A 26418-nucleotide genomic window follows, 5' to 3' on the forward strand; every position below is an offset into this window, starting at 1 on the left:
TGTAATTTCTCCCTAATCTACAATTATCTCAATGAAAAAGGTTAATAAACATACTTAGAATTGTGCTTAAGAATGCTTCAACAGCCAAATGTGATTGTACATCATCAATAATCAGAGTTCTAACAACAACATCAACAACAATTACGTCATGATCCGAGCAATAGCAGAAAAATTTTATTTAGTGCTCTTAGGTATAAAACTATAAGTATCTTATGAATTAGAAGAAATGCCTCTCTTTTCTCCTCTTTCTTTTCTACCCCCATGCAGTTCACTATAATTAAAACATAATCTATAAATTGTATTCCTGAAAATCACAATTCCTTTCCACCATCATTATAATTTTACTTTGTTTTAGATACATCTAATAAAATAATTAAAAATACAGAAAACATGTACACAGGTTTCCTGGCATCATTGCTTCAAATATTTGACTTGTTTTAAGATGGCAGAATAATTGATGGGTAAATAAGTTTTACTCTCTGTGTCTAGGCAGCAACTATGGAACTGTCCTGGTTCACAGGTTTCTTTCAAAATACAGTGAGTGAGAGGATATGTAAATAGGACTTTGATAAACTAAGATTTCATTGGGACAAAGTAAATATAATTAATTTTAGCAATATCATAATTAATGTTAAAAGATCCTTTTATAAAAGAGTAATTCATTATTTTCATGATTCATATACTATTGCCATATTAAATAGTCCCATTATAATATAATTGAATACTTTTTAACTACATGCAGACAGATACAGAGAATGGTCAGTGTAATTTTTTTCCTTTTTTTATTTTATTTTATTCTTTTTTAATTAAAATTCAGTGTAATTTTTTAAAAATTTTCTACAAAATACATTTTGTAAGAATTTAGAAATGAAAGCTTTTTTGTATTCACATTATTAAAAGAGCTGAGGTTTTGTTTCTATGCATATTTGAAGCAGATAAATAACTAACGTAACTCCATAAACTAGTCTCTTAAAATAAATTCATAGAAGTTTGTCACAAGGACACTACCACCAGTTGGTAGAAAAACATATGTTTTCTTATTCAATAAATATTCCAGAAAAGGCAGGTTGGAATTCAAGTGTTTAAGATGGTTTAGAAATTGAAAGTCAATGTACTGGAAATAACAGCCAATAAAATTTTTGAGAGCAAAGCCTGAGCATAGGGACATCAGCATTCCTGGCAGCTCTAAGCAACTGGAACTCCACAAGTAACTACTGGCAGCTATAGCAAGATGATGAATTTCCCATACATATATACATGGTGTGTGTGTGTGTGAGAGAGAGAGAGAGAGAGAGAGAGAGAGAGAGAGAGAGAGAGAGAGAGGGAGGGAGGGAGGGAGGGAGAGAGGGAGGGAGAGAGAGAGAGAGAGAGAGAGAGAGAGAGAGAGAGAGAGAGAGAGAGAGGAGAGAGGGAGAGAGGGAGGGAGAGAGAGAGAGAGAGAGAGAGAGAGAGAGAGAGAGAGAGAGAGAGAGAGAGATTTCATGCACACCTGTGTCCGTGTGAGCAAAATAATCTTGCTGCCATAGAAGCAGGTGATTATATATTCTCAAGGGAAGAGATCCTCAAGATACTAGATCAGAAAAACAAGACTAGAGACTATGAATGCCTAAACATGTAAATTCTCAAGTAAGAAATCCTAAGAAAAACAAAGGCAGCAAAAGAGCCAAGTTCACAAAAGTAATTGTTGGACAGCAACTGTTTTCAGCTTAGAAGTAAAATAAAAAAGGCTGAATCATTTGCTCTTTAAGAGTGACTCCACAGTGAGTAACAGTGCTCTGTCCTGGAGAGAATCTAGTGTAATTATCGGATCGATGACACCCTGCTTACTCTCAGTATGGTTCACATCTTTAATTTTTTGTTGAGATGAGATAATAAACTAAGAAGACAATATCCCAGATCACTCTGATCACCAGCAGTATCTGGCAACCTTCTTACTAGAATAATAAATATTGGATAAAAAACCAGTCCTCTGTGTTCAGAATGTCTGCACCACTATTGCAATATATAGTATGTATCTGAGAATCCTTTTCTAAGATTGGCCTTAGAACTTGTTACGACATTAAGGGGTCAACACTATTCACTTCCTTCATTACCACTGTACTGGATGTAAGTGTCCTCCCTTCACACCCTCTTTGTTGTTTAATTCTTTGTACCAGATTCTTTCAAACATTCTGATTTCCTTGACCTACTCTGACAGTTTAAGAAGTTTCACGAAAACTTTTGTTACAGAGCTCTCTTCCTATTCAGAAATGATATAGAACACGAAAACAAACTTCCATAGTGTAGCTTGTACTATAATTAAACAAATTTTGTTTTGTTGTAAAACGCTAGAAGAACATGAACTAGTTTGTTTCTGTTGCTGTGATGAAGCAAATATAAACACAAATTTTATGAGGAAAGGGTTTGTTTCTGATCATAGTTCATAGTCCATCGTTAATGGAAGTCATGGTAGGAAGTAAAGACAGGAAGAACTTGGAGGTAGGAACTTAAACAGAGACCATGGAGGAACACTGTTGGTTGGCTTTCACCTCATGGCTTAATAGGTTGTTTTTGTTGGTAGAACTCAATATCATGGTACCACCTAGAGGGACTGGATCATTTCGTATCAAAATCAATCATAAAAATTTGCATAAATCCTTCACTCATCCTGAAAATGCAATAACACAATCAATGTTTCCTCCTTCTAGGTTGTATAAAGTTAATAATAACTCAACAGCATAGAAGGATCCCTTAAGCATACTCAGCAATCTACACTCCATTATATTATAGATGTGTATATGACAGAGATTATATCATGAAAACTGAGGTAAAATGAATTATACACAATTTCATAATTGTGAAGTCATGAATCTGCCTTTAAGATAAATTTGCAAATACAAACAAAAATTAAGTAATTTTAAATGTGGAATCAAAAAGTACTCAGTTTATTACATTGAAAATCATTATTTGAACCAAAGAATGACAATGGATTCTATGTGAAAGAAAAGAAAACAGTATTTGGGCAGAGAGAACTTTACACTAAACTTCAATCCTTTTATTTCTATTCTTGACAGCTATACAAACATGCTGAGTCTCCAGTTATTTCATTTAATTATTCGAATGATCCAGAAATCATCAAGATAGGATGATATCCTCCATTTTACAAAGGAAGGCCAACAATAAAACTTTTACTGAAAGGATTTTAGTGAACATGCTGTATATAATTTTTTATTTAAGAATATATTAGACCTGCACTGACTATTATAAAATATCTTGTAAATTTTTGCCACAGTGATAGAGCAGGCATTATCACTGCATGCAAACATTCATTGAAATCTTTTGTTCACTTTTACAATACAAAAAAATTATAAACAGGAGAATTTATTTTAGGAAAGGAAACACAAAAAATTAAACAACAAAACCCAAAGACCAAATCTTATCTTGCCACAACAAATGAGGAACCTGATTCGAAAACAAAAATATCAGTATTGTTTTTACTACAATTAAGAGTTTCCAGATTCTGTACAGGTTAAAAGTTTTTGATGTAATACTTAGTCAATAAATACTTTGTATTGAATTATGTGCTTGTCTTACAATGGTCTTGGAAGAATTTATTTAATGAATGAAAGGGATTATGTATAATTAGCATATTAATTATCTGCTTGTTAATAAAATCTTCTAAAGTACATTGGTGTGCTTATGAACAATTTGTTTCCTTGTAGGTACTTCAAATAATCTCTGGAAATTTGTTTACAATATTAATTTACATTGTCTGCCAATGAAGTGGGACATTTCTATATAACTATAAATGCTATCATACCTTTTAAGAATTCAAACAAGATATTGCCTAATGTGTATATGTAGAGGTTTTAGTTAATTGTAAGATTAATGTTATTGAAGTTTCCTTTGTGCTTTTATATTTTTAATGCCAGTTATTGAATATTTTGGTTATGTATTTCACAAAAATACGTAGCTATAGAATTATATTTACTTATCCTTCTTAGTTGCTGGACTACAAACTGAAAGTTACCTGAAAACCAATTTCAGTTTCCTTTACGTGCTTTCTAAGAGCTAGTCTGCAAAAAATGTCAGATATTTTTACAAGAAATTTGTTGTTTTTTAACTTCCTTCAGAGTCAGAATATAACAGAACACATTTAATTCATACATATACAACACACACATATATATGTATATTTAAGACCAATTCTATAAGTTAATTAAATTAGATGAACTTTCTTCTTTGCATGACTATTTTCTGAAATTATGGAAGGCCTGGATATGATATCAATTTTTTTTCAAATGTAGGAGGGAAACCATAAAAATGCTCACAGAAATGGAGTATATCACCACCTCTACCCCTCTCACAAAGTCCCATGCTAGTAGAACAATAAAATCCTAAAGAGAAAATTAATTAAAAGTCTTACTATTTTTATTCTAGACAAAAGTAATAGAAATAAATAAATACAACATACAAATTCCTGACTATAGGCAAGCTTGTTCTGAAGTTTGAAAATGTGGATTTCACTGTCTCACTGTAGAACATGTACTTTTGTTTAGAATGCCCAGCTATAAAACCGTATATAATGTCTGTCAATCTATCAGAATAATGATATTCCTATGCTTCCTTCCCTCTCTATATCATTGACATGCATAATTGAATGTCTTTTTCTCGAATGTTTGCTTTAAAATAAAAAGAGAGACAGGAGAAAACAAAATGAACATTCTTCTTAAATATTTTAAAATTTTAAATATTTTATTCTTTATCCAAAACAAATGCCATGCAGATTATATTGGTAAGTTGTTTCATGTTGTTCCTCACCAAGAAGTTAGCTTTTGAAACAGGGTTGCTACCTTGCCACCTTTTCAGACCTAACTATTAGTCTCAACATATCTCTGTGCCATGGTTTTGGACTACTCCCTAACATTGTGATTGGGAAGGAAGAGAACAATGGAACAGCCCAAGAAAACACACACTGATTGTGGTTCTTAACCTTCCTAATACTTTGACCTTTTAACACAGTTTCTCATGCTGAGTTGACCCCCAATCAGAAAATAATTTTGTTTCTACTTCATAAGTATAATTTTGCCGCTGTTATGAATCTGAATGTAAATATCTGATATGTAGTCCAAGGACTCATGACCTACAGGTTGCGAATCACTGAGTTGAAAGGTATGTTAGTTCCATTTGATGTTATTATTGTTTATCTTCGGTATAAACAAATAAAAATGCTTACAATGGGAAAAAGAAGCTGAATGTTTAACCATGAAGTCAGAAACTTCAGCTTCTCCATTTGAGTTCTCCTTAATGATATGAGTGGCCAGCTTGATTGTCACATGTCTACCTGCTGCTGTTGTTTGTTATACTACTTAGAAGCGACATTACGGATATGTTCTTTTCTATCTCCGGATCTCTCTATTGCGAACTCCAGGCAGCTGTCTTGACAAGATTTCAACACTTGATTTGGTGATGCTTTGTTATCTACCTCTGTCTGTCCATCCATACATCCATCTATGCATCCAGTCTATCTAGCTATCAATCTACCTTTCTATCTATCTGTTGTTTCCCCCACTTTGGCTTTTGTATATTTATTAAACTCACTTAAAATTCAAAGGAAAGATAGATACTGTAGATAAATTTTCAGATATTACAAATTGATTAAAACAGAAAGATGATATACACCAAGGAAGCAGTATTCTTGTTTGGCATCACAATGAAAACATCATATGGTTTCTTGTACCACCTTGAAAATGTAAAAGTTCAGAAATATTTGCATATGTGAATGTGGGAATTAACTCCTTTATGTTTTAAAAATGTGTTTGTATATGAGAAAAAATAGAATTTGTGAAGAAGGAATAGTGGAAGATTAGACTAGCCATTTCTGAAGGGAAGCCAAACCTCGCAAAAGCAAATGAAACTTCTGTACCATCAGACCAAATAGTCAAAGTTTCTACTAATAACTGCGGTTTTCTTTAGTTTTGCTTTCACTCACTTCCGACTTGTAGATTACTAGAGGCAGGCAAATCACCTAGAAAGCCCTGTTTCAATTATCCCATTTAACCATTCGAATGCCATCAATTCCTACTTGGGACATACATGAAGGATATTTGAGCCCCCTTTTCCATGTATAAAGCTACTCCACTATCATCCTGTCTCTGCTTGAGGCTCTCTGTCAAATGCAAATGATGTTAGTACAATCACTTCTTATCAAATATCTTTTTAAAGATTTTACTCTGACTTAGTTTCTATTAAAGTTTTTTCAGTTTATTTTTATTGAAGAAACAATCTTTGGTTGCTCAAAACTTGTATGTTACTATATGTGAAACATGCCTGTTATCACAATAGTGGTGAAGTTAAAGGGACTAAGGATTAAGATACAATACTACATGTGTATCAAAAACACAGGAAAAACTTGCATTATATGAAGAATGTATTATAAGAAGTAAGCAGTATTTGAGAGTGATATAAATGCTGCATTTTTAGATCAGTTTAATTAATTCCATGAAAGAAAATTTTGTTTGCTAAGGAAATCAGTAATATTTATTATACTAGTAACCACAGGTATTAATATTATATATTGTTCTGTTGAAAACTGTAAGCTACTATATATATTTTATTTACATATTTCATGTATAAATTCTATTTATATAATATAATGAGATGAAATTTGTTTGCAATTAATTTATAAATATAATTTCATAGAAACACATACATATATATTGCCATACAATGTACATATTTGATTTATAGTTGTGATTTTAAGGTCCCTACAATGTAGTTCCCTGATTCGACACCGAAAAAGATGCTAGTTTTATAAAATTTAGTCTAATAAGGTGTTGCTACAAATCAAGTAGATTGACAGAGAAACGGTATAGACTAAAGATCTATTTAGATTTATAGTGCACACTATAACTTAGAATTGAGGGACAAGAATTTCAAGGGATGGTAATGGTAGTGTTAGACATTTACATAAATTTATGGACTACAAAAGTATAAATCCACAAACACACAAAATGAATCTTTTTATACTCTCTGAAAGAAATTACCAGGAAACTTCAATAATTGACTTTCCCTATATGAAATTCTATGATTTTGTTAATGTGAATGGAAACATAGTATATATCTGTAATTTATAATATATAATGAAAAATGTCTAAAATTTGCCTGTATATTCATAAACATACTGTCCCAAAAATGAAGAAATAAAAAATGCACACCAATTTAATCATATTAAGCTAGAAAATGTATAATAGGTTATAAGCCACTAGACTGTTTCAGGATATGTTAGAAATATTAATTGATGTCATGAGATATAAACAGCTATTCATCTGTATGTATCAGTATTCCTAAAAATGTTTGTATTTACTGATCTTTGTTTGAACTACTCAGATAGGTTCCAAGGACACCAATAATAATAATAATAACATTCTCACCAAGATAACAACAAGAAAAAATGAAGATAAAGGAGTGAAAATATATGTGAAAGATTAGACATTATAATACTAATGCACCATGAACTATTATATTCTGGTTTTTAAAATATTTTCAATCTTTCAAGTTTTTTTTAATTTGAATATGAACTGTACCTGGAGAAAATCTCATGTACCAAAGCTTGTTAAAACTTAATGGAATTTTTGGAAATGAATGTGATATTAAGAGTTTGATAATTTATGAAAAGTTTAAAATAATCCCAAATTCATAGCTGAATCAGTTAGTGAATCTTATAAGCATTTGTGGGATAGTTGGGAGAATCTAGTCACCAGGGTCAGGCAATTAAATGTGTGTCTTATCTCCTACCCATTTTTAACAGTACATCTGTTCTTTGGCTTAGATGGGCTAAACAACTTTGCTCTAAATTGATACATTGCTTTATCACAGGCCCACAGCAATGGCGCCACTAGATCACCCATGAAACCAAGAAAGCTGTAAGCTAATTTACCCATCAGATAAATATGAATCAGTATCAGAAGTGAAATATTAAGCAAGTGAAATAATAAGTACTCAGTGCTTAAAGATATATAAAAATACATCTGATAGTTGTATCTTTAAAAATTTAATTCTGGCTGGATACATAAATTTTACAAGAAAAAAAATAATTTTAACCAAAGGATCTCAGATTTGCCTCTGGAAAGTAAAATGGAACAAGTACATTAGTGTCAGAGTAGCAAACTGATTCCATAAGAAGGAAGGGAAATTCCCGGAGGCAAGTGAGTGATGTCCATGGATAGGGAAATACATGAAAATCAGAATGCTTGGTTTGGAGTTCACTCTAGAAGAGCAATGAAATAATGAAAACTTGAGAAAGAAGAGGTTTCCTCTAATGTGAAAGGTTCTAAACTAGTAAAGCTATTAATATTTCTTCTCTCAGGACGAAAACCAGGCCAAAATGAGGAAATTGTGATCCAAATTATTCTTCATTATGCATTTGATTATAATTGAAATCACCTAGAAAATGGAGAGGCACACCTCTAGGCGTGTCTTTGAAATCATTTTTAGAAAAGACTATGAAAGAAAGAGACCAACAGACAGATAGACATAGAGACAGACAGACACAACTATAGTCAATGTGGGCAGCATCATAGCATGGGCTGAGAAAAGAAGGAAAAGGAAAAAAGGAAGGGAAAAATGTAGCAAAATGTTAGCTAAGATCTTTCTTTGATCCTCAATTAATACTGTGAACTTCTCTAGTCTTCTATAAGCCACCAGCTATTAGACTGAACCTTCGGAAGCAACAAGTCCGAGAAAGTTCTCTTGCCTTGAGCTGTCTTCCTCACTTGTTTCTTCCAGAGGACACAGCACAGTGGTAAAATGACGAACAAAATCAAGCAAAAATTTGGACTGCTCTTCAGTATCGAGAGGGAGGGGGAATGGTGTGGGGGGAGGAGAAGAGGAGTGGGGATAGGGGGAGGGGAGTGGGGGGAGGGGGCAATATTTGGGAGGAGGGGAGGGAAATGGGAAACGGGGAGCAGGTGGAAATTTTAAAAAAAGAATAAAAAATAAATAAAATTAAAAAAAAATAACCTTAAAAATATTTATTATATCTCTTCTATTTCAGCTGGTCCAAGGGAACTTCCTTGTTAATATACTTTTATTTTTCACGTTATATTTGGAAATCTTAAACTTGTGATGACTGCTGAGCTTCTCAGGAGAGAAGCTTACATACTGTGTAAACCTAGCGACCTGAGGTCTCTTCTCAGGAGAGAACCTTACATACTGTGTAAACCTAGCCACCTGAGGTCAATTCCTGAAAGCCACATAAAGGTGGAAGAAGAAAGTAACTACACACACAATGTCATCTACTGATCCTCAGCTGGGTGCTTTGGTATGGAAATGCACATGCGCACACACATGCGCGCGCTCACACACACACACACACATCACATAGTAGTAGTAATAAAACAACTCAAGATACAGAGAGATTGTTCCTTCCTGAGTTAGACTTTCTTTCCAGAAAGCTATGGGCTTCACATTAAAACTCACCAATTTAGAGCTATAAATCCTCTATCAGATCTCTATATTTCACAAAGTGATATCCCATAACCCTAGTCATTCCAGGCTCAGGTCTAGTTGACTATACCTCCAGAGGCCAAAGTTGGAGAATCATTCAAATAGGCAATTGTATACTATTTAACCTTCCCCAACCCTCTTTTTAAAAGAGAAACATCAAAAAAGGTTCTGACTGAGAATTTTCCATTCTTCGAATCTATTGCCTTGTGGGCACAAACACAGAGAAAGATGCATCTTCACACTTTAGGATACATGAATATTAATTTATTTTGCTTTCTTGAGCATTATTTGTGTTTATTCATGTGAGAATTATCTGTCTACTTCCATGCAAAGGACAGAAATCTCAACAAACAATTTCTATTCAAGGCAGATGAGTTCCAAAATAATCAAGAAGATGGGTAACAGGTCATTAACAAAAGAAAGAACAGCAAATGGCCTCTAATTAATAGCTAATATCAACACACACACACACACACACACACACACACACGAGTTTCCTTAATGATGTGGACACGAGAAGAGACATGTGCAAGAACTTTTAAAAGTTCATGGATGCCAAATACCCAATGCATAGAAATTATTGTCTTTGAGATGGGAAAAGAAAGGAATAATAAGAAAGGGAATTTTGTAAGAAATCTGTACTATTCTATGGTTTGTATAATGGCAGTTGTATTGGTCAATGTTTAAGCTCATTTGGAACTTTGTACTCTGTTTCCTGGCAATTTCCTAGGAAATTTAGTTTTTGTTGTTGCTGCTGTTGAAGTTCTATATTTTGGCTCAAGGAAATGCTATTGATTTTTACCATGGTGCTGCATCACAGATTCCTTTGAAAGCTCATGGCATTGTACCCTTCAAAAGATGGAATGAAATTCCCAGACCTGCCGAGAACTTATAGAGCCCATCTAATTCTGGCTGCTACCACTGTCTATCTCAAATAAGAATAAATCACTTACTGTCTTAACAGAAATAGAGGTTAGGCAATGAACATGCTAGAGAAGGCATGGTTTTGGTTTACGCTTTGCAAAAAGTGAAATAGAAACATCTCTAGAATCTCTCCAAAGACAGTCTGCACTATTGCAAATCACTGACATTGATTACTTGTCTCAATACCACAGAGTTTTTGCTTTGAAATGTTCGATTCAATACAATGTTCTGAGATATACAGTAATGTTTACGTGTTTGATCTGTGAGAAATCACGGGTGGAATTTTCAATGTTGCTGAGCAATTGAGCCAAAACCCTGTTAGGGTCAATTTTCTAGGGTGATTGACTCCCCATAGGGGGCAATTAGTTGCTGCTATGCTCCTAGGATTCCGAGCATCACTCTGCCTTCATCTCATTTGTCATTCATTAATAAATTATGATCTGTTCTCTAATTATTTTTAAGAGCCTTTTCACAAAAACAAACCTTATGTAATTATATGAAAATAGATTGGATAATAACTCTCAGTATTAAATCAATATGTTTGCCTGGATATATTTCAGTTTTATGAAATCGTATCTATTCGTTGACTCATAAACCACTGAGAATTACTTTTAGTGAACTCTTTTATAATACTGATGGTATGTGAGATTATAAATATTTGTTTATTTGCCTCCATCCAAATTTAAATAGTGTTATACTAAAATATATTTTTATATCATTCTCTTCTTAAATTCTCATAAGTTTGGAACTATATAATCCATGTTACTTTGTACACATCAAAACTATCAATTTATCTATTATTACATAAAAGGAATAATAAAAACGGCTTTATATTATTATTGTTTACAAAAGCACTACTACTTACTTCTGAATAATACTTATAAAACAGCTGTGTCAAAAATGCTATGATAAGCCAAGGTTTTTAATTTCTCTTTAAATCACTGTTTATTTAATTATCTATCTATCTATTTATTCATCATTTATAAAAAGACTGTGCATTTATTGGTCAGAGATTCTGTAAATAATAAGTTGGCATTACTAACATAACTCAGTTTTCCCAACTGCCATCATTAATAATGGGCAAATCACTTCATATAGTGATTGATGCACAGTTGGTTTTTAATTCTGTAATTTATGAGCAAGTAACTCATTCAATTACATTAAGTATGAAAGCCACAGAAATATCTCCCTCCTTTTTTTAATAGACAAAAGAGAGAACATATACACATAATGAACTGTAACTTGGGATGGAAAGTTTCAATTTTTATAAGAAACAACTGATACCTCATTTCAATGTTTTAGTGTAAAGAGAGAAGCCATTAGTTGAAGAATGGAGGAGGCTTTAGCATGGAAAGAATAGTTGTTACAGGTCTTCATATGTGGCCAAAGTTTAAACACTGAGAAGTGAGTAGAAATTTGATTGAAAGAAAGGGGGATGTCAGAGTGTATGCAGAGTGAGATCCACTCTCCTCATTTTCTATCCTATGCTTAGGATGAGTCTTGTGGGTGTCTACTGTTCTGGACCATTTCTTAAGAAGATGAGTTCTTCATCCTCCTCTCAGTTAATGATCACTCTTATGTTTATCGACTTATTCTTTAGAGCTTGATATAAAGGTTTCATTAAGTCTATTATTATTGACTTTAAAAATGAAGAGTTAAGAGCACTGCATTCAAAGCTCAGCTCGGTAAAGTGATCCTTAACCCAACGACAAGTTGTTCTCTAGCTTCATAGACTCTTATAACTCCTTAGCAGGATATTCCTCTTCTGATGTACATATCATTCAAATGAAAGTGTTAAGCATCTCTGATTATTCCCTGCAATTGGGAGGCAGAGACATTCAGATCTCAGAGTTCTTGACCAGCCTGTTCCACAGAGCTAGTCCCAAAATAACCAGGGTCACCCAGAGGAACCATTTCTTAAAAAAACAAACAATCAATCAACCAAATGAAAACTGATGCTATAAGTGGTATCTGAAAATATTTCAGTATCTAAGATGTTTTAAGGATATACAGAAATGAAATTAACCATCTTAAGGAAATCAAGAATATTAATGGCATTGGTAACATTAGAAATGAGTTGTGATGAAGTACAATTTAGCAGGTAATCCTGTCGAAAGAAAGACAGAAGAGTAATTCACTTTATTCTTATAAATCAATGGACATTAAGTTCTAAGAAACATTTTTATTAATTTTACTAATAACTCTGTAAAGTTTTTAATGTTAATCCCCTCATTCTAGCAAAACAAAATGGGAAATTTTTGTACAACAGCTGACACACCTCATGATTACATGTAATGGAATATTCCTACAGTGAAAAGAAATGAAAGGAGCTACAGAGATGGCTCTGCAGGTAAAAGCCATCACACTGCCACCTGACAATTGGAGTTTAATCCTTTGAGCTCTCAGAAAGCTGGATGGCGGGACAAGCATCTGTAACTCTCTCACTACTACTGAAACAACGAGCTGACTAATAGAAGTTGTTGGGTGCTTATAGGCCAGATACTGAAGTGTGCAGAGTAACAGCAGAAGCACAAATGGAGAAATCCTAACTCGAGACATAGTGAAGAAAGTCAGTTTCTGTAGAGTTGTTCTCTGAATTCCACTTGCAAATGTAGTACCTGGGCACCCAAAGTCACTCATTCTTCATACACAGTCTCACTAATACCTATGTTCTCTACCATCTTGTGTCTTATAATTTACTGAAAAAGAAAGAGCAAAAACCAGATAAAGACATATTTGAGAAACCATCTGTACTAGGCAGAAGAAAGACCCATAGATTATCATTTTCTTGTCTGTGACAGTATAAGATGCTGTGCAGACTTGAAAGGAATAACACATAAGCCGTGTAGTTCTCTATTAAACTGAGTATGAAGATGTGGGAAAGAGCAGTGAAAAAGTCTTAGGGAAGGACATTCTTAACAATGCTCATGAAAAGCAGGGAGATAACTTTATTCCCAATGATTCAGACAGTTTCAGCATTGAGACATGATGTGATGAAATAGTATATGTGAAGTCCCGAGAGTAGTACCCGCTAATGGCTCATGCATAATTGGTGTTAGACAACATTAGAATTATTTCTGACAATATTATTACCTTATTATTTGCATTAGGCAACATACTTCCTTGAAAGAAAGTTTAAAATATTTTTTACACTTACAAAACACTCACAATTCTTTATTCTTTGAATGGTCTATTTATTTTTATTTTATGTGTAAGAGTTTTTCCTGCCTGTTTTCCTGGTACATATTAAGAGCAGAGGTAGGCACTGAATCTCCTGGAAGTGCTGTTGCACATGGATTTTAGCTGCCAGGTGAGTTTTGGATGGTGCTCTGCAAAAATAGCACGTCCTCTTTGTAGTCTAAAAAAATCACAATTGTTTAATGTAGATGCAGCCAGAGTTCTGGTATATATCTAAATTTGTATTAAAAACTCCTGTATAATTCATGGTCCCAAGTGAACACTGAAAATTTTTACTCTGAAACTATTGTTTATTTTTCTATGTAGAACTGATTATTAATTATAAGAATTCAGCTATGGCTCATTATTAATGGGAGCGTTAATCAGACCATCCTTTTTGTACAAATGGAAAAAAAATGTGGGTTTCAAAAGTATCAAAAGTCTGTTCTCTTTATCGTTATTTTAATTCAGTCCTATGAAATTCTGTCTACTTATAAATCTACTAAAAGAAAAGATAAGTATTTGAACAAAGGTGATTGCTCTTTTTTTCTCAAATGCACAGGTGGGACCTTGTTAGGAATGTGTACCAGAATCTCAATAAACCATTGTGATGGGTATCTGTGACGACTGAATCATTTGCAGTCTGATATACATGAGGAATCAGAAGAAAATTACAAAACAAAATTTACTGTTACTTTTCATGTAAAATGAGAGGAAACTAAGCAATGTTTCATATAAAACTGCTGTCTATGTTTCTGATGTTACTCTATGTCTTCTTACAGTTTATCCTGCAGATACAATAGGCATTCATTGCTAAAGAAACTCACCTCAGGAATCAGCAAGTCATGTCAAAAGGAGGAAGTGTCAATTTCTTAGTGGGATATTGAGGCACTATAACAGAGCATCTAAATCTAGGCATGCCTTCTTCACATACTCAAAAACACAAGAGAAGAACCTTGGTCCAAGAAATAATATTTTCTAGTCAGGAAGAATTTTTTCATACTGAATTTATTATCTTAGAAATATCTCAACATGAAAGTCATAAATGAATACTCTTAAAAGTCTCATCAAAGACCATGCAGAAAAACCAAATCCTTCTCTTCTTCAGGATATTTTCCCTGCTCTTTGCTTTCCAATTTCAAAATAGGCAATAGGCTTTAAGCCCTGGGGCTTGATGTAAAACAGAAAGTATAAATATAAATGACTGAGCAAGTTCTAATAAGGTGTACTTATCTCCAGATGTTCTCTGAGAATTAATTTGAAGTAAAAAGAAAATCTCCATTTTTATTTGATGTAACTAAATGTGAGAACGTATGAAAAATTTAGATTTCAGAAATAAAATATCACGAATCATTATTTAATTCCCTAAAATCTAAAGATAGAGTCAAATAAATGAATCACTTCTGTATAGTCAATTTTACTTTGCTTTTTATGTATCCTTATATTATATTTTAAGTTTTATATTAGACTAAGATATTTGTCAGAGTCAGTTTTCAATATTTATGCCCTTGTGTTTAAAAGGGGAAATTTAAAAGGTGGAGGGGGAAAGGCTAGTTAAAAAAGAAAAAAGAAGCAAGAAAGTAAAATAGCAAGAGGTTCTAACTTGTGGAAATGAATGTCTCACAAAACCTGCAGATTAAACAACTATATTTATGAAATAGGAAATGTAAGGAAAAAACCCAAATCGAGCTATAAAGAACCCATCTGTGTTCAATACTCTAAGAGATGAAAGAGAAAGATTAAAGAAACTTACAGTTTGCTTACATTACAGAGGATTTAAGTTTTAATCTTCTTGGGATAATTAGTCATAGTTTGTTGAAAGATTGTCAATTTTTCCGTAATGTCATATGGGATTTTAAACATTATTAAGAAATATTATGGTAAAAAGAAAACTGTAAGCCTTGAAGTAAAAAGCCCTATCGAAAAATGAACACCTTTGAAAGAGTTGATTATTTTCTACTTTATAAAATTAGTGCTACTTTTCAAGATTAACAAAATTATATGTATTCTAAAATCACATCTAGTTAGAAAGAATCTAAAAGATAGCCAGCCAAAAGTTATCTAATAGGATTTTGAAACTTTGCGTTTGATTTCTTTTTATCTTGAGTTCTTATTAGAATAAAAAGTTGACATTTTTGCAATAGTTTAATTGTATTACATTCACCATAACATACTCTAAAAATGTATTTTTCAGTATTATGAAAGTATTGTTACAATTATATTTTCCTTTAGTTTGCATGTTAATTTAAATTATCATCATGCACATGAAGATAATTTTGGATATAGTAATATAATATTTTTTAAACAAATTAAAATAAAATGGGTTCATTTATTTAGCACCATTGAGAAATCAAATTATGTTCAATTAACAAAAATGTTGGCAAAGTTGTACTTGAGACTTCTTATTCAAGGAATTATGCTATGAAAAGAGAGTTCAAAGTGAGAGGGAAATCAGGACAACCTTAGACATGTATTAAGCGTTTATCAATTGCTTATTTTGTTGTCAGAGAGACAGAGGGTTGGTTCTGATTATTTCAACTTGACATAGACTGGAGGTAATCGAAAGAAGAGAGCCTCAACTGAAAAACGTGCCTCCATATGATCCTGTGTCACAACGTTTTAAAAATTAGTGATTGCCTGGTAACAACTCAGTCCATTGTGCGTGGATCGAATTTTGGGCTGATGGTTCCGGTCTCTATACAGAATAAGGCTAAGCAAGTCATGGGGAGCAAACCAATAAGCAGTACCCCTTCCTGGCTTCTGTGTCAGTTCCTTCCTCCAGCTTCTTGTCCTGTTTGAGCTCTTGCTCTGACTAACTTCAATCGTGAACTACAAAAAGACGTGTAAGCCAAATAAACCCTTTCCTCATCAAATTGCCTTGGTCATGATGTTTTATCACAGGAATAGTAACCCTAAGACAGAAAATACGTATGTATGTATATTAACATCTTTACAGCATATCCATGATAGTATCCAATAATTTGCCAGAACTCTAATATAATTTCCCAATTTTATTGCAGTCATGCAAATTTTGTTAATTTCCTACATTATTTTTTTTTACTCCAGAATTTATGACTTATATAAATACTAGTCCTATTCCTCAAATGACTAGCAGGCAGTTCCTTTGGACATCCTAAACAATGACTAAAACTGAATCAGACAATGATAAATTCTTTTGACATATAAAATATACAGAATTAGCAATGCATTGTGTTAGAAGATCCATATCAGTCTACTAATGACAGAATAAGCAATATCATTTAGTACTGTTCTTGTGGAGATGAGAGCCTATATGTAAGAAGGGAAAGTATGTGATAACAATTAGCAGCAACATGGACAAGATAAAACTTAAGAACTAAGGCACACACATAGACATTATCTCCTGGCATGCTGCTTCTTTGATTTGTTTTAGGGTGTGCTTAACAGCCACATAGTTGGATCAAGGTGAGAGAGCGAGCAGCTGCAAAGGTTCAGAAACTCTTTCCTCCCTTACCTGCCACTGAGGAGGAAGCCAATCATCACTGCCAACAAGATGACTCCCACGGTCACAGACACTGCAATGATGGGAATCTGGCTTTGATCATTGGATGCTGCTACTGCTGACAGAAGACACAGAAAAAAGAACTTGTAGTTAAAGGTACCACATGCGTCAAAACGTGAGCTGCTTCACAGCAGGTAATTGACCATGGTTTAAACAATTCACCCGCATCCAGCTAATGTTACCGCATAATGTCTGTTTTCAGAAAGGCATTTGAAGGAGGAAATATTAACTCACCAAATATAAATCAAAAGCCCAATGCTCACAAATTATTTTCTCTCTATAATAAAATGCAGATTATGTGGTACCACAATTATTTGCACCTTGCAAGGTAAAGGGGAATTTTTGTCTATGACTTCAAACACATGCATGTATTCATCTGTATAACAAAATGTTATATATATATATGTATATATATATATATACATTAAAGATTTATTTATTTATTAGGCATACAGTGTTCTGTCTGCATTTGTGCCTACAGACCAGAAGAGGACACCAGATCTCATTACAGATGGTTGTAAGCCACCATGTGGTTGCTGGGAATTGAACTCAGGACCTCTGGAAGAACAGTCAGTGCTCTTAACTTCTGAGCCATCTCTCCAGCCAGAATGTTATATATTTTATAACAAAATTTTATAACATTGTATAATAAAATGTTAAATATATAAGCTTTGACATTTCTAGATTTTGGATGTTGTTCTCTAGGAAAATAACTATGTTACCTCAAGAATTCCTCCCTCTATACATAATGCCTGAAATAATAATCTCTGACCTTGCTGAAATAAAATGCAATACCAAAGTCTATATCTAATTTAATAGCCCAGCTACATGAGGAATATAATGTCACAATATTTTATCAATAGGATGACTGAAAATTATGAACGTGTCAATTTAAAGCCTTTTGGCAATGATTAGACAAATTTGAAGCACTTGTTTACTACATATTTTTACACATAGATTTACAGCAGTTTATAACTTTATCAACACAATGGTTGCAATATGGTTATGAAAGTCTTAGGTAGTGGTATCTAAATAAGCACGATAAATTTTATGTTGTACTGATAACCATCCTATCTAGAAAACACATACAGCAAACCGCTCTCAGTGGGGTACCTAGGAGGTCTCGTTAGTCCCAGAATCATTCCGATGCTTCAGCGCAGCACTGCACAGCCTCACAATATCAAACCTGTGGTTTTCAAAGCCTGTAGCAAGTACAGTTTCTGTTTGCTTTTTACCATTCCTATGCCAGATCTTGGTATATATAATTTGTGATTCCATATCTCTCTGTATTGTCTTGTAGTTGCATGATTTCTGTCCAAGATGAGCTTTTTATAAGTACCTCCTTGTCCTGACCTATATATCAGCCAAGTCAAAACATTCTACATATTCTAATATTTTCAACAGCTTATATGAGTAAAATCTTAGCTAGTGAAAGTCAGTATTGTTTCTTCTCTCTGAAACTTTTCTTCTCCTTCAAGGCTATGGATGATTGTGAATTCAATGAGTACCTCATCTACATATATGAACTACAATAAATAATTTCTTCACTTGAAATATTTAGCTCAGTATTTAAACCATTCCTCCTGTTGCTTTGTTAACCAAAATAAACAAGTAAATAAAGGTTTCTTTTTTGCTGTTTCCGGTGCTCTCTGTAGTGACCCATGTTCTCTAAAGTAAACCATGAGTGCTTATATTTGATGAATTCTTTGATTCCCCTCTCTTCTCTTTCTTCTTTTTTTCTTTTCCCTTATCTTTCTTCTTGTCTTCCTCATCAATAGAAAAGTCATTTAAAACATCAGTTAACAATTAAAAAAATCAAAAGATGATTTTTGTTTTCAATAATTGTATCTCTCCATAGATTCAATCTGCTGTGTTCAATAAATATTTCCTTTTATATTGATTGTGTTGTCACAGGAAATATGCTTAAAACTGATGGTTACATAGCATTTCTACTCCTGCAGGTTTGAGAAAATGCACAAGAAAATATATCAAACCACCAAGCTATACTGTTTCCATCTCCCTGGTTTCTATTCAATATTACTTAATATTCCTTACTAACTACTTCCCTATTAATTACTAAATATGTTTGCTTTTTATTCCATATTCATCATATATTTTATCCAGTTATCACTTTGATTCAAACTTGTAAAATGATTATATCTGAATATTGTTCATAATGTATTGAGAATCTATCATACGCATAGTGGAATTGATTATAAAATGAGATTTTTGACCTCTGTAGTTATAAAACATCAAAGCTTATTTTGATCATGTCTGTATAATATATATATAATGTTTTGTATACTTTGTTCCTAGAGTTTGTAAGCTAGTAGAGCATTCAATACTAGTGAAATATATATACAGTTAAAACAATTACAATAGGATGGTGCCATAATATATCTTTTATAACAAATCCACTGTAAGATTAAAGTATGAGATTTAATAATTAATTCATTCTGCAGACTGTATGTATTTTTTCTGATTTCATAAATACCCACTATTATATCTATTTAAAAGTTTATCTGAAAGCTAAGCATTAGATTCCAATTTCTATATGTTTAATTAAATTCAAGTCATGCATTTTTTGTGTATGAAAGAAATAGCAATTTCTACCACTGACATTTTTTCTTTATAATGTCTCATGGGGTAGCACAAGGGAGTCTGTTGAACACTTAATAAAGATTATTTGTGTAAATCAATTAGAAAGATTTTAAACAAAAGCAATTTGGGTTCCTAGAGGACCATATCATGGGAATTTATTAAATTGTATTGTTGTAATTATTCTAATAATTATAACATTAATCCAATAAATACACTTTTATTTTGTTACTTTTTAACTGTGTGTTTTCTTTTCCAATGCAAAGTATGGTGCTGGGTGAAGAACACACATAAATCCATACACACGCATATGCATGTGTGAATGTACATATATACTCAGAGACAGACACACAATGCATACACACACATACACACAGACAGACACATTTATATACATACATATACACACACATATGACAATTTACACTCCTCACATGTGTTACTTTCTTAGCAGAAAACTAATAGTACTATCTTCCTTGTCCATAAACAAAACATGGTTTTGTCTTCTAAGTTAGCTTCAATGTATTTGCTTTAGGACAAGTGATCTAAAATCATTTGTTGAAGCCTGAAGTTATGTTTTATGAAATTAGACACGAAGCGGGCACGAAAGAGCATTTCAGAACCATTTCTAGATTTTCCATTCCAAGATTCTGACACAAATTTAATTTTTACTTTAGGAAATCAGATTGGATCCTGAAAGCACCATTTTCTTGTCAAATTCAATGCTAAAGAAAGCTCCCTGTAGAATTTTCTTAGAAAGACTAAAGTAGCATAGTTCAATAAAGCAAGTAAAAAGTAAATGGCAATAATTCAATAAAGCACGGCACCTGGGGGAACGAAGTCTTTAAAAGCACGGCTTAAACATTTCTTAAGATGCTTGATGTAGCAGCTCTCAGTGGACCAAAGCGGGCAGGCGAGCCGGGCAGTGTTAACCCACAGACCTACCATTAGAGCATGGCCAAGGCCTCCTACCTGAAGGGGTCAGAAGTGGAGAGGGAAGGGAGAGAAGCTGACAGCGAGCCCCGGGAGCCTATCGATCCACAGGCTCTCTTCTGGTAACCATTACAGAGACAGGGGTTGACAGTAATTAAAATGACTTACACACTGGTGTGGTTTCAAACTCAAATCTTCGACTGAAGACACCGTAGCCTGCTGCTGTTCGTGCTCGAATTTGGAAGACATACACAGACGCAGGCTTCAGGCCCTCCGCGGTAATAGTGGTCTCTTTAGACTTGATAATTGTATAGCTGGTCTCTTGGTCCTTGGATTGCATATGGAAGAAAGGGGGAAAAATCAGTCTTCAACAGATGAATTACTGATGGCAAAACAGAAAACTCATAAAATGGAACAGAAAGCAAGCAAAGACTTCCTATTATATGCACACTGAAAACAAAACCAAAGATATCTCTACTACCCCTGAAGCATTTTAGTATGTCAGCAAACGTTTCCAGAACATAACCATTTTAACGACATTTTAGTTACGTATCTATCATATATGCCTTGGGCAATAATAAATTTATAACATTTAACAATATTATAATTTGGGACTAGAGAAATGTTTCAGCTGTTAAAAAGCATTTGCTGGGGTGTCAGAAGACTCAAGGTCAGTTCACCACATCCACTGCCCTCTTAAATATGCGGACTCCTACAATCCCATGGTACACATACATACAGTCATGCAGTCTCTCTCTCTCTCTCTCTCGTCTGTCTCTCTGTCTGTCTGTCTCTCACATACAAGAAATAAATCTTTAATAACATTGCAGGAAAGCATTACTCGGGAGACTGCATTTATGTTATGACTATGTGCTTGCTTCTGTAGAACCAACTTCTTGTAATATCCCTAACTTATTTGCAAGCTCTCCAGAATTCTGAAATTATCTCCTGAGTATTCAGATTACATGTAAGCTTTAAATCTTCTATAAATTTGGTTTTTAATTAGATTAAAGCTTATGAGATGAAATAGGTACTTCCAATAAGCTTTAATTTTGTTTGATTTAATCTAAACAGGAATCAGTAAAGAAAATTGCAAAAATACAGGACATGTATGTATATATGTGTGTGTGTGTGTGTGTGTGTGTATGTATGTATGTATATTATGTGTGTGTGTGTGTGTGTGTGTGTATATATATATATATACATTTTTTAAAAGTGCTGGTTGTAGGAGAGACTAGCAACTTAGTGATTGGAGGTAGAACAGAAAAGAGATTGGAAGGTAAAGAAAGGAAACCTGTTCCTATTGGAGAGATAACAGAAAACCCCACCCACCCCATGGCCTCTCGATGTCCTAGGACAAAGTTCAACATTTATCATGACACTCTAACCACAGGCTGACATGCTGTCCCGTCCTGTTACAGTAGATTCACTTTTACCTATATTTTTACTTTGGAATAGGACATAGTGCCCGAGTGTCCTCATCAGAATGGGGTAAGAATGAAACAAGGAATGAACATGAAGATGCTTCGTGGCTTTATATATATGATCTAATGGATGCTCAACTCTTCCTAAATCTTCATAATGAAGGTGATATGTAACTACTTTCCAATTCACCACCAATACTACCCAAAACATAAACCTGGAAGCACTTATTTTTTTAAAGCAGCTGATCAGTCTTCATTTATATGTTTCAACACATCAAATCATCATGAATCTAGGTATATCCAAATTCATCTCTAAATTGGGATGGTCTGATTTGTTTCTAATAGATAAAGGTTTTCTGATTCATTCTGCACTGCCATTGATCTTTAGATATTAATGCACAGATTAAGTACTTAGTCTATGAAATATTGAGGGAATTTTGTTATTTTATAAGGAAGTTAAAGTACATAATTTAGTGCTAGAAGATGGATCTGATTCACAAGCCCTTCTTTACCTTCTGTCTATTGCGTTAATGCTAGGATAACAGAAATAAAAAGTTATTCCTTGAGCTGTTCCTAAATATTGTAAACAACATTTTATGATCCACTGTAGCTACAGAGAGTTCAGGGGATGCTCAAGTTTATGACTGAATAAACCTGATTATATTATTCACTCTTTTTCAATATTGAGCCTAAATATCATCAGTTCTCAGTAATAAACTTTGCAGTTTGGCTATGATTGTAGTAATAACTTTCAGTAAGAAATGATTAAATATCCCATTTGCTAATATTATTTTCATCTCTTTGAAAGGTGTTTAACTTTGTGAAGAGAAATCTAGTAAAAACCACTGCTATATTAAAATATATTTGCTATAATTTCAATTTTCTTTTCTCATAAAAAAGTTTTAATATAAAATAGGAAGGATTTTTTTAAGAGCACAGGAATGTTGACATTAAAATTCCAAATATATGGTTAACATGTATATATAGGACTCCACACCTCAGATTATTTTTATTTAAAATGGATTTGAAAGTCTATCAATACAAAAGAGGAAAATCACAACACCTTAAATAGGCAAATTTGATTACTCAAAAGCTTGTACAGATGAAACTAATGAAGAACAACAATGTAGAATAAATGCATTCTGTAAATATATTGAATATTTTATTACAAGAAAAAGGAAAGGGTATTTCACAAAATACATCATTGTTTGATTTTATGATTAGGATATCTTAGTTGTTTGTAACTAGTGTCTGATTTTACTTTGTGGTTGTCGAGTTAGTTCAATGCTATATTTTTTAAAAAGTAATTTAGCAAAGAGTATGCAAATTGATTAAAGCCCATTAATATATACTGGAATAATCTCAGTGTTCTACAAAATATATTTCCATTCCACTTTTTAAACTCCTGAACAGGCTAATGTTCCTCTTCTCACAAGCTCTATATATACCTTGTAAGCAAGTAACTGCACCTGGCTGCCAAACAGTAGATCAGGGCAGGGGTGTTCGCTGCACTGGGGTCCCAGCTGAGCAAATGAACTACATTCCCCAGCTGCTTCCTGAGCATGGCTCATATGTAGTGAGGGGAGGGCCCAGCGAAAGAAGCCAGCTGGCAAACAGCCTGTCAAGGGGCAGCTTCCCCTTTTCTTCTGCCTTTAATTAAGAGATGGCAAGAGGCCCATCACCAGACCAGAGCAGAGGAGCCCAATGACCTCTATTAGAACAGGGCAATGGTGGTTGATGTGCCAGCTGGCAAGTGTGCACATCCTAGAAGGCTGTGCCACCTGTGGCTGGCCGAAAGCCATCCAACAAAAAAAAATGGTGTTACTCTGAAGGTTCCAAATGAGCTCTGGAAATCTCCCAAAACCCCCAACTCAACACGTTATAAAGGCTCATTATCCTTTTTCCTTTTAGAAGTGTTAGGATAATCTTTATGTATATATGAGAATATTAAGTAACTCGACATGGATTAATAACATTAACAAAGGCAATTTATAACTTCTACCAAATACTATAACCCTTGTTATTTTTAAATGTGAACCAAGGTAAATTATTATCAATGTATTTTACCCTTAGCATGTAGAAACCATTTTCCCCAAATAAAGTTACTTTCTCTTTTAACAAAAATACATGCGTATGTACACACCCATGCATGCTGATGTATGTACAAGTACATGGAGGTGCGCATTTGCACTTGTGCACATGTGGTTGACCAGAGGGCAATCTTTAAGTGGCATCCTCAGAAATGCCATCTACCTCCATTGAGGCAATCTCTCGTTGCTTTCAATCTCAAAATCAATTCATGAAGATTGCTGTTCAGGAAGCCTCAGAGATCCTCCTCAGTCAGCTTCCAGAGTACTGGGACTGCAAGCATACACCAGCGTGCCTGGAAACCATGGGTTCTGAGGACCTTAGAAGCAGGTCTTCCAACATGTTCATCAAGTACTTTTCCAACTGAGATTTGTCCAGCCTTCAGATTATTTTTCTTACTCTCAGTTATAAAGATAATAAAAGATACTAATATACCACTAATTGTAAGTTATTAAAGAACAAATCATATTGAAACTCAAATAACTGAAAAAAATTCTCTTTTGAAGAGAATGTTCCAGAACATGGATAGCATTCACCAGATATGGCCACAGAAAATAACACTTCCCAAGACACATTTAATATCTGTGCTCTAACAGAAGATGCAACTTAAAGAATGAAAGAAGCAGACATCCTTGCTCATACTGAACAGTGTACCTAAGCTGGAAAGTGATAGATAAAGTTAATGTTACTAACTACAGAGGCACGGAAAGGATTTGGGGAGTAAATACATGAATACTGCTTATTGGTCTACATCATTAATTGAGTAGAATAAAAACAATGTAAACACACAAGCACACATTAAACTTTTTGTTAATAGGGTTTTGTTGATAGATCATATTTCAGATAAATTAATGATACATAATCATGTATATAATTTTGGTGTAAAGATAACAATGGTTTCCATTACATATTTTAGCAAGTTAAAATCCATTTTAACTGCACTAATCACTGTAAATATAAAATTTTTATAGCCAAAGTTCATTTGGTTTCCTTATATAAATGTTTGATTTTAGACGACTTTGCACCGTGTGGAGTAGAAAAGGTTACAAAAGTAAATAGGGAATGTATTCTTAATTTATAAATTATTACACATAGAATGTGTTTATATCATAGATGTCTGGAACTGAGAGGCAGTTTCTGATTACTGAACTCAAAGAATTGGAAATCAGTGAGGCCGCTACATTCCAACACATTACATCCAATTATGTTGACAGGAAATACCTGCAACCATGCTGAAAACCAATTTTATCTCAAGGGTGCTCTCTTAGAGTACTTTGATGCATTCAAAACTACATTTTTGGTGTGGATGACAAGGCACCAAGAAGGACAGCAGGAGAGGAGAACAATAAGAAGCAATTATGATAGAATGTAAATGAATATCATAATGAAGTCAGTTTGATTATACTCTAAGGTAGCCCAGCAAATTTCACAAGACAATAAATGAGGTTAAAAAAAAAAGAAAACAGTACCACCATTATGTTCTGTATGACCCAATAGCTACAGGTAACACTGTCACCAATAATAATTGACAGTATGATAATCCATTAAAAAGATCAAAGGATCAACATTGCAGACATTTAGAAGCCTACCTATAAGATCCAGATAGCTCTCACTACTTTATATTCCTTCATTAATGCATTATCCTTAACTAAGACCCACATAGTTAATTGTTGAATAAATAATCAAAAGAAGGCATTTTTAAATCTCTAAAAACTATGAAAGTTGTTTGACCACATTTTCTTAGACTCTTTTTTTGTATACACAAGTAATCTTAGAATTTTAAGTAATTTTCATTATCTAATCTGAGCATTTCAGGAGGTGATGAAAAGATCCATCCTCCTTTTCCATGGGAAGGTCCTTAGGAATCACAAATTAAGGTTATGTGCCATTAACATCCTATTTTTTCTTTCCTAAAAGTGGAATGATGCCTCGGTAAGTTTGTAAGAAACTATTAGGTGTAGCTCGCTATCCCACTTCATCGGGATTCACTTGTGAGTGCTGTGCTCCTGTAATTTCTGCTCCAATTAGCAAAGTCAGTACATCTGCGTCCAGGCCTCCATGCCACCTATTTGGGACTGGCTTGGGCATCCATCTAACTTTCCGAACTCGTTTTTAGAACACAGATTATTCTGAAGATATGCTGTTTCGGTCGAAGCTATCCAAAATCCCATTTTCATAGGATGGGAGGTAGAACCATAGATGGCGACTCCTGTATTTCAGCAATACAAGCCAGCATAACGGCAGGAA

At 33.6% G+C, this 26418-nt stretch overlaps 1 protein-coding gene across 10 annotated transcripts in view; it reads right to left on the minus strand.

Moving 5' to 3' along the window:
• Nucleotides 1-26418, minus strand: part of Epha5 (EPH receptor A5) — a 285266-nt gene that overhangs the window by 53989 nt on the left and 204859 nt on the right. For 6 of the 10 annotated variants that reach the window (XM_057771266.1, XM_057771265.1, XM_057771263.1 and 3 more), the window contains 2 exons: nt 20828-20987; nt 17081-17186 (listed from right to left, as the gene is read on the minus strand). In XM_057771266.1, the coding sequence (XP_057627249.1) occupies nt 17081-17186; nt 20828-20987 (266 nt within the window). The remainder of the gene's footprint in view (nt 1-17080; nt 17187-20827; nt 20988-26418) is intronic. The other 4 variants (XM_057771261.1, XM_057771258.1, XM_057771267.1 and 1 more) reach the window with 1 other exon arrangement.

Source organism: Chionomys nivalis, chromosome 6 (assembly GCF_950005125.1).
Source record: "Chionomys nivalis chromosome 6, mChiNiv1.1, whole genome shotgun sequence".
Taxonomy (NCBI): Eukaryota; Metazoa; Chordata; class Mammalia; order Rodentia; family Cricetidae; genus Chionomys; species Chionomys nivalis.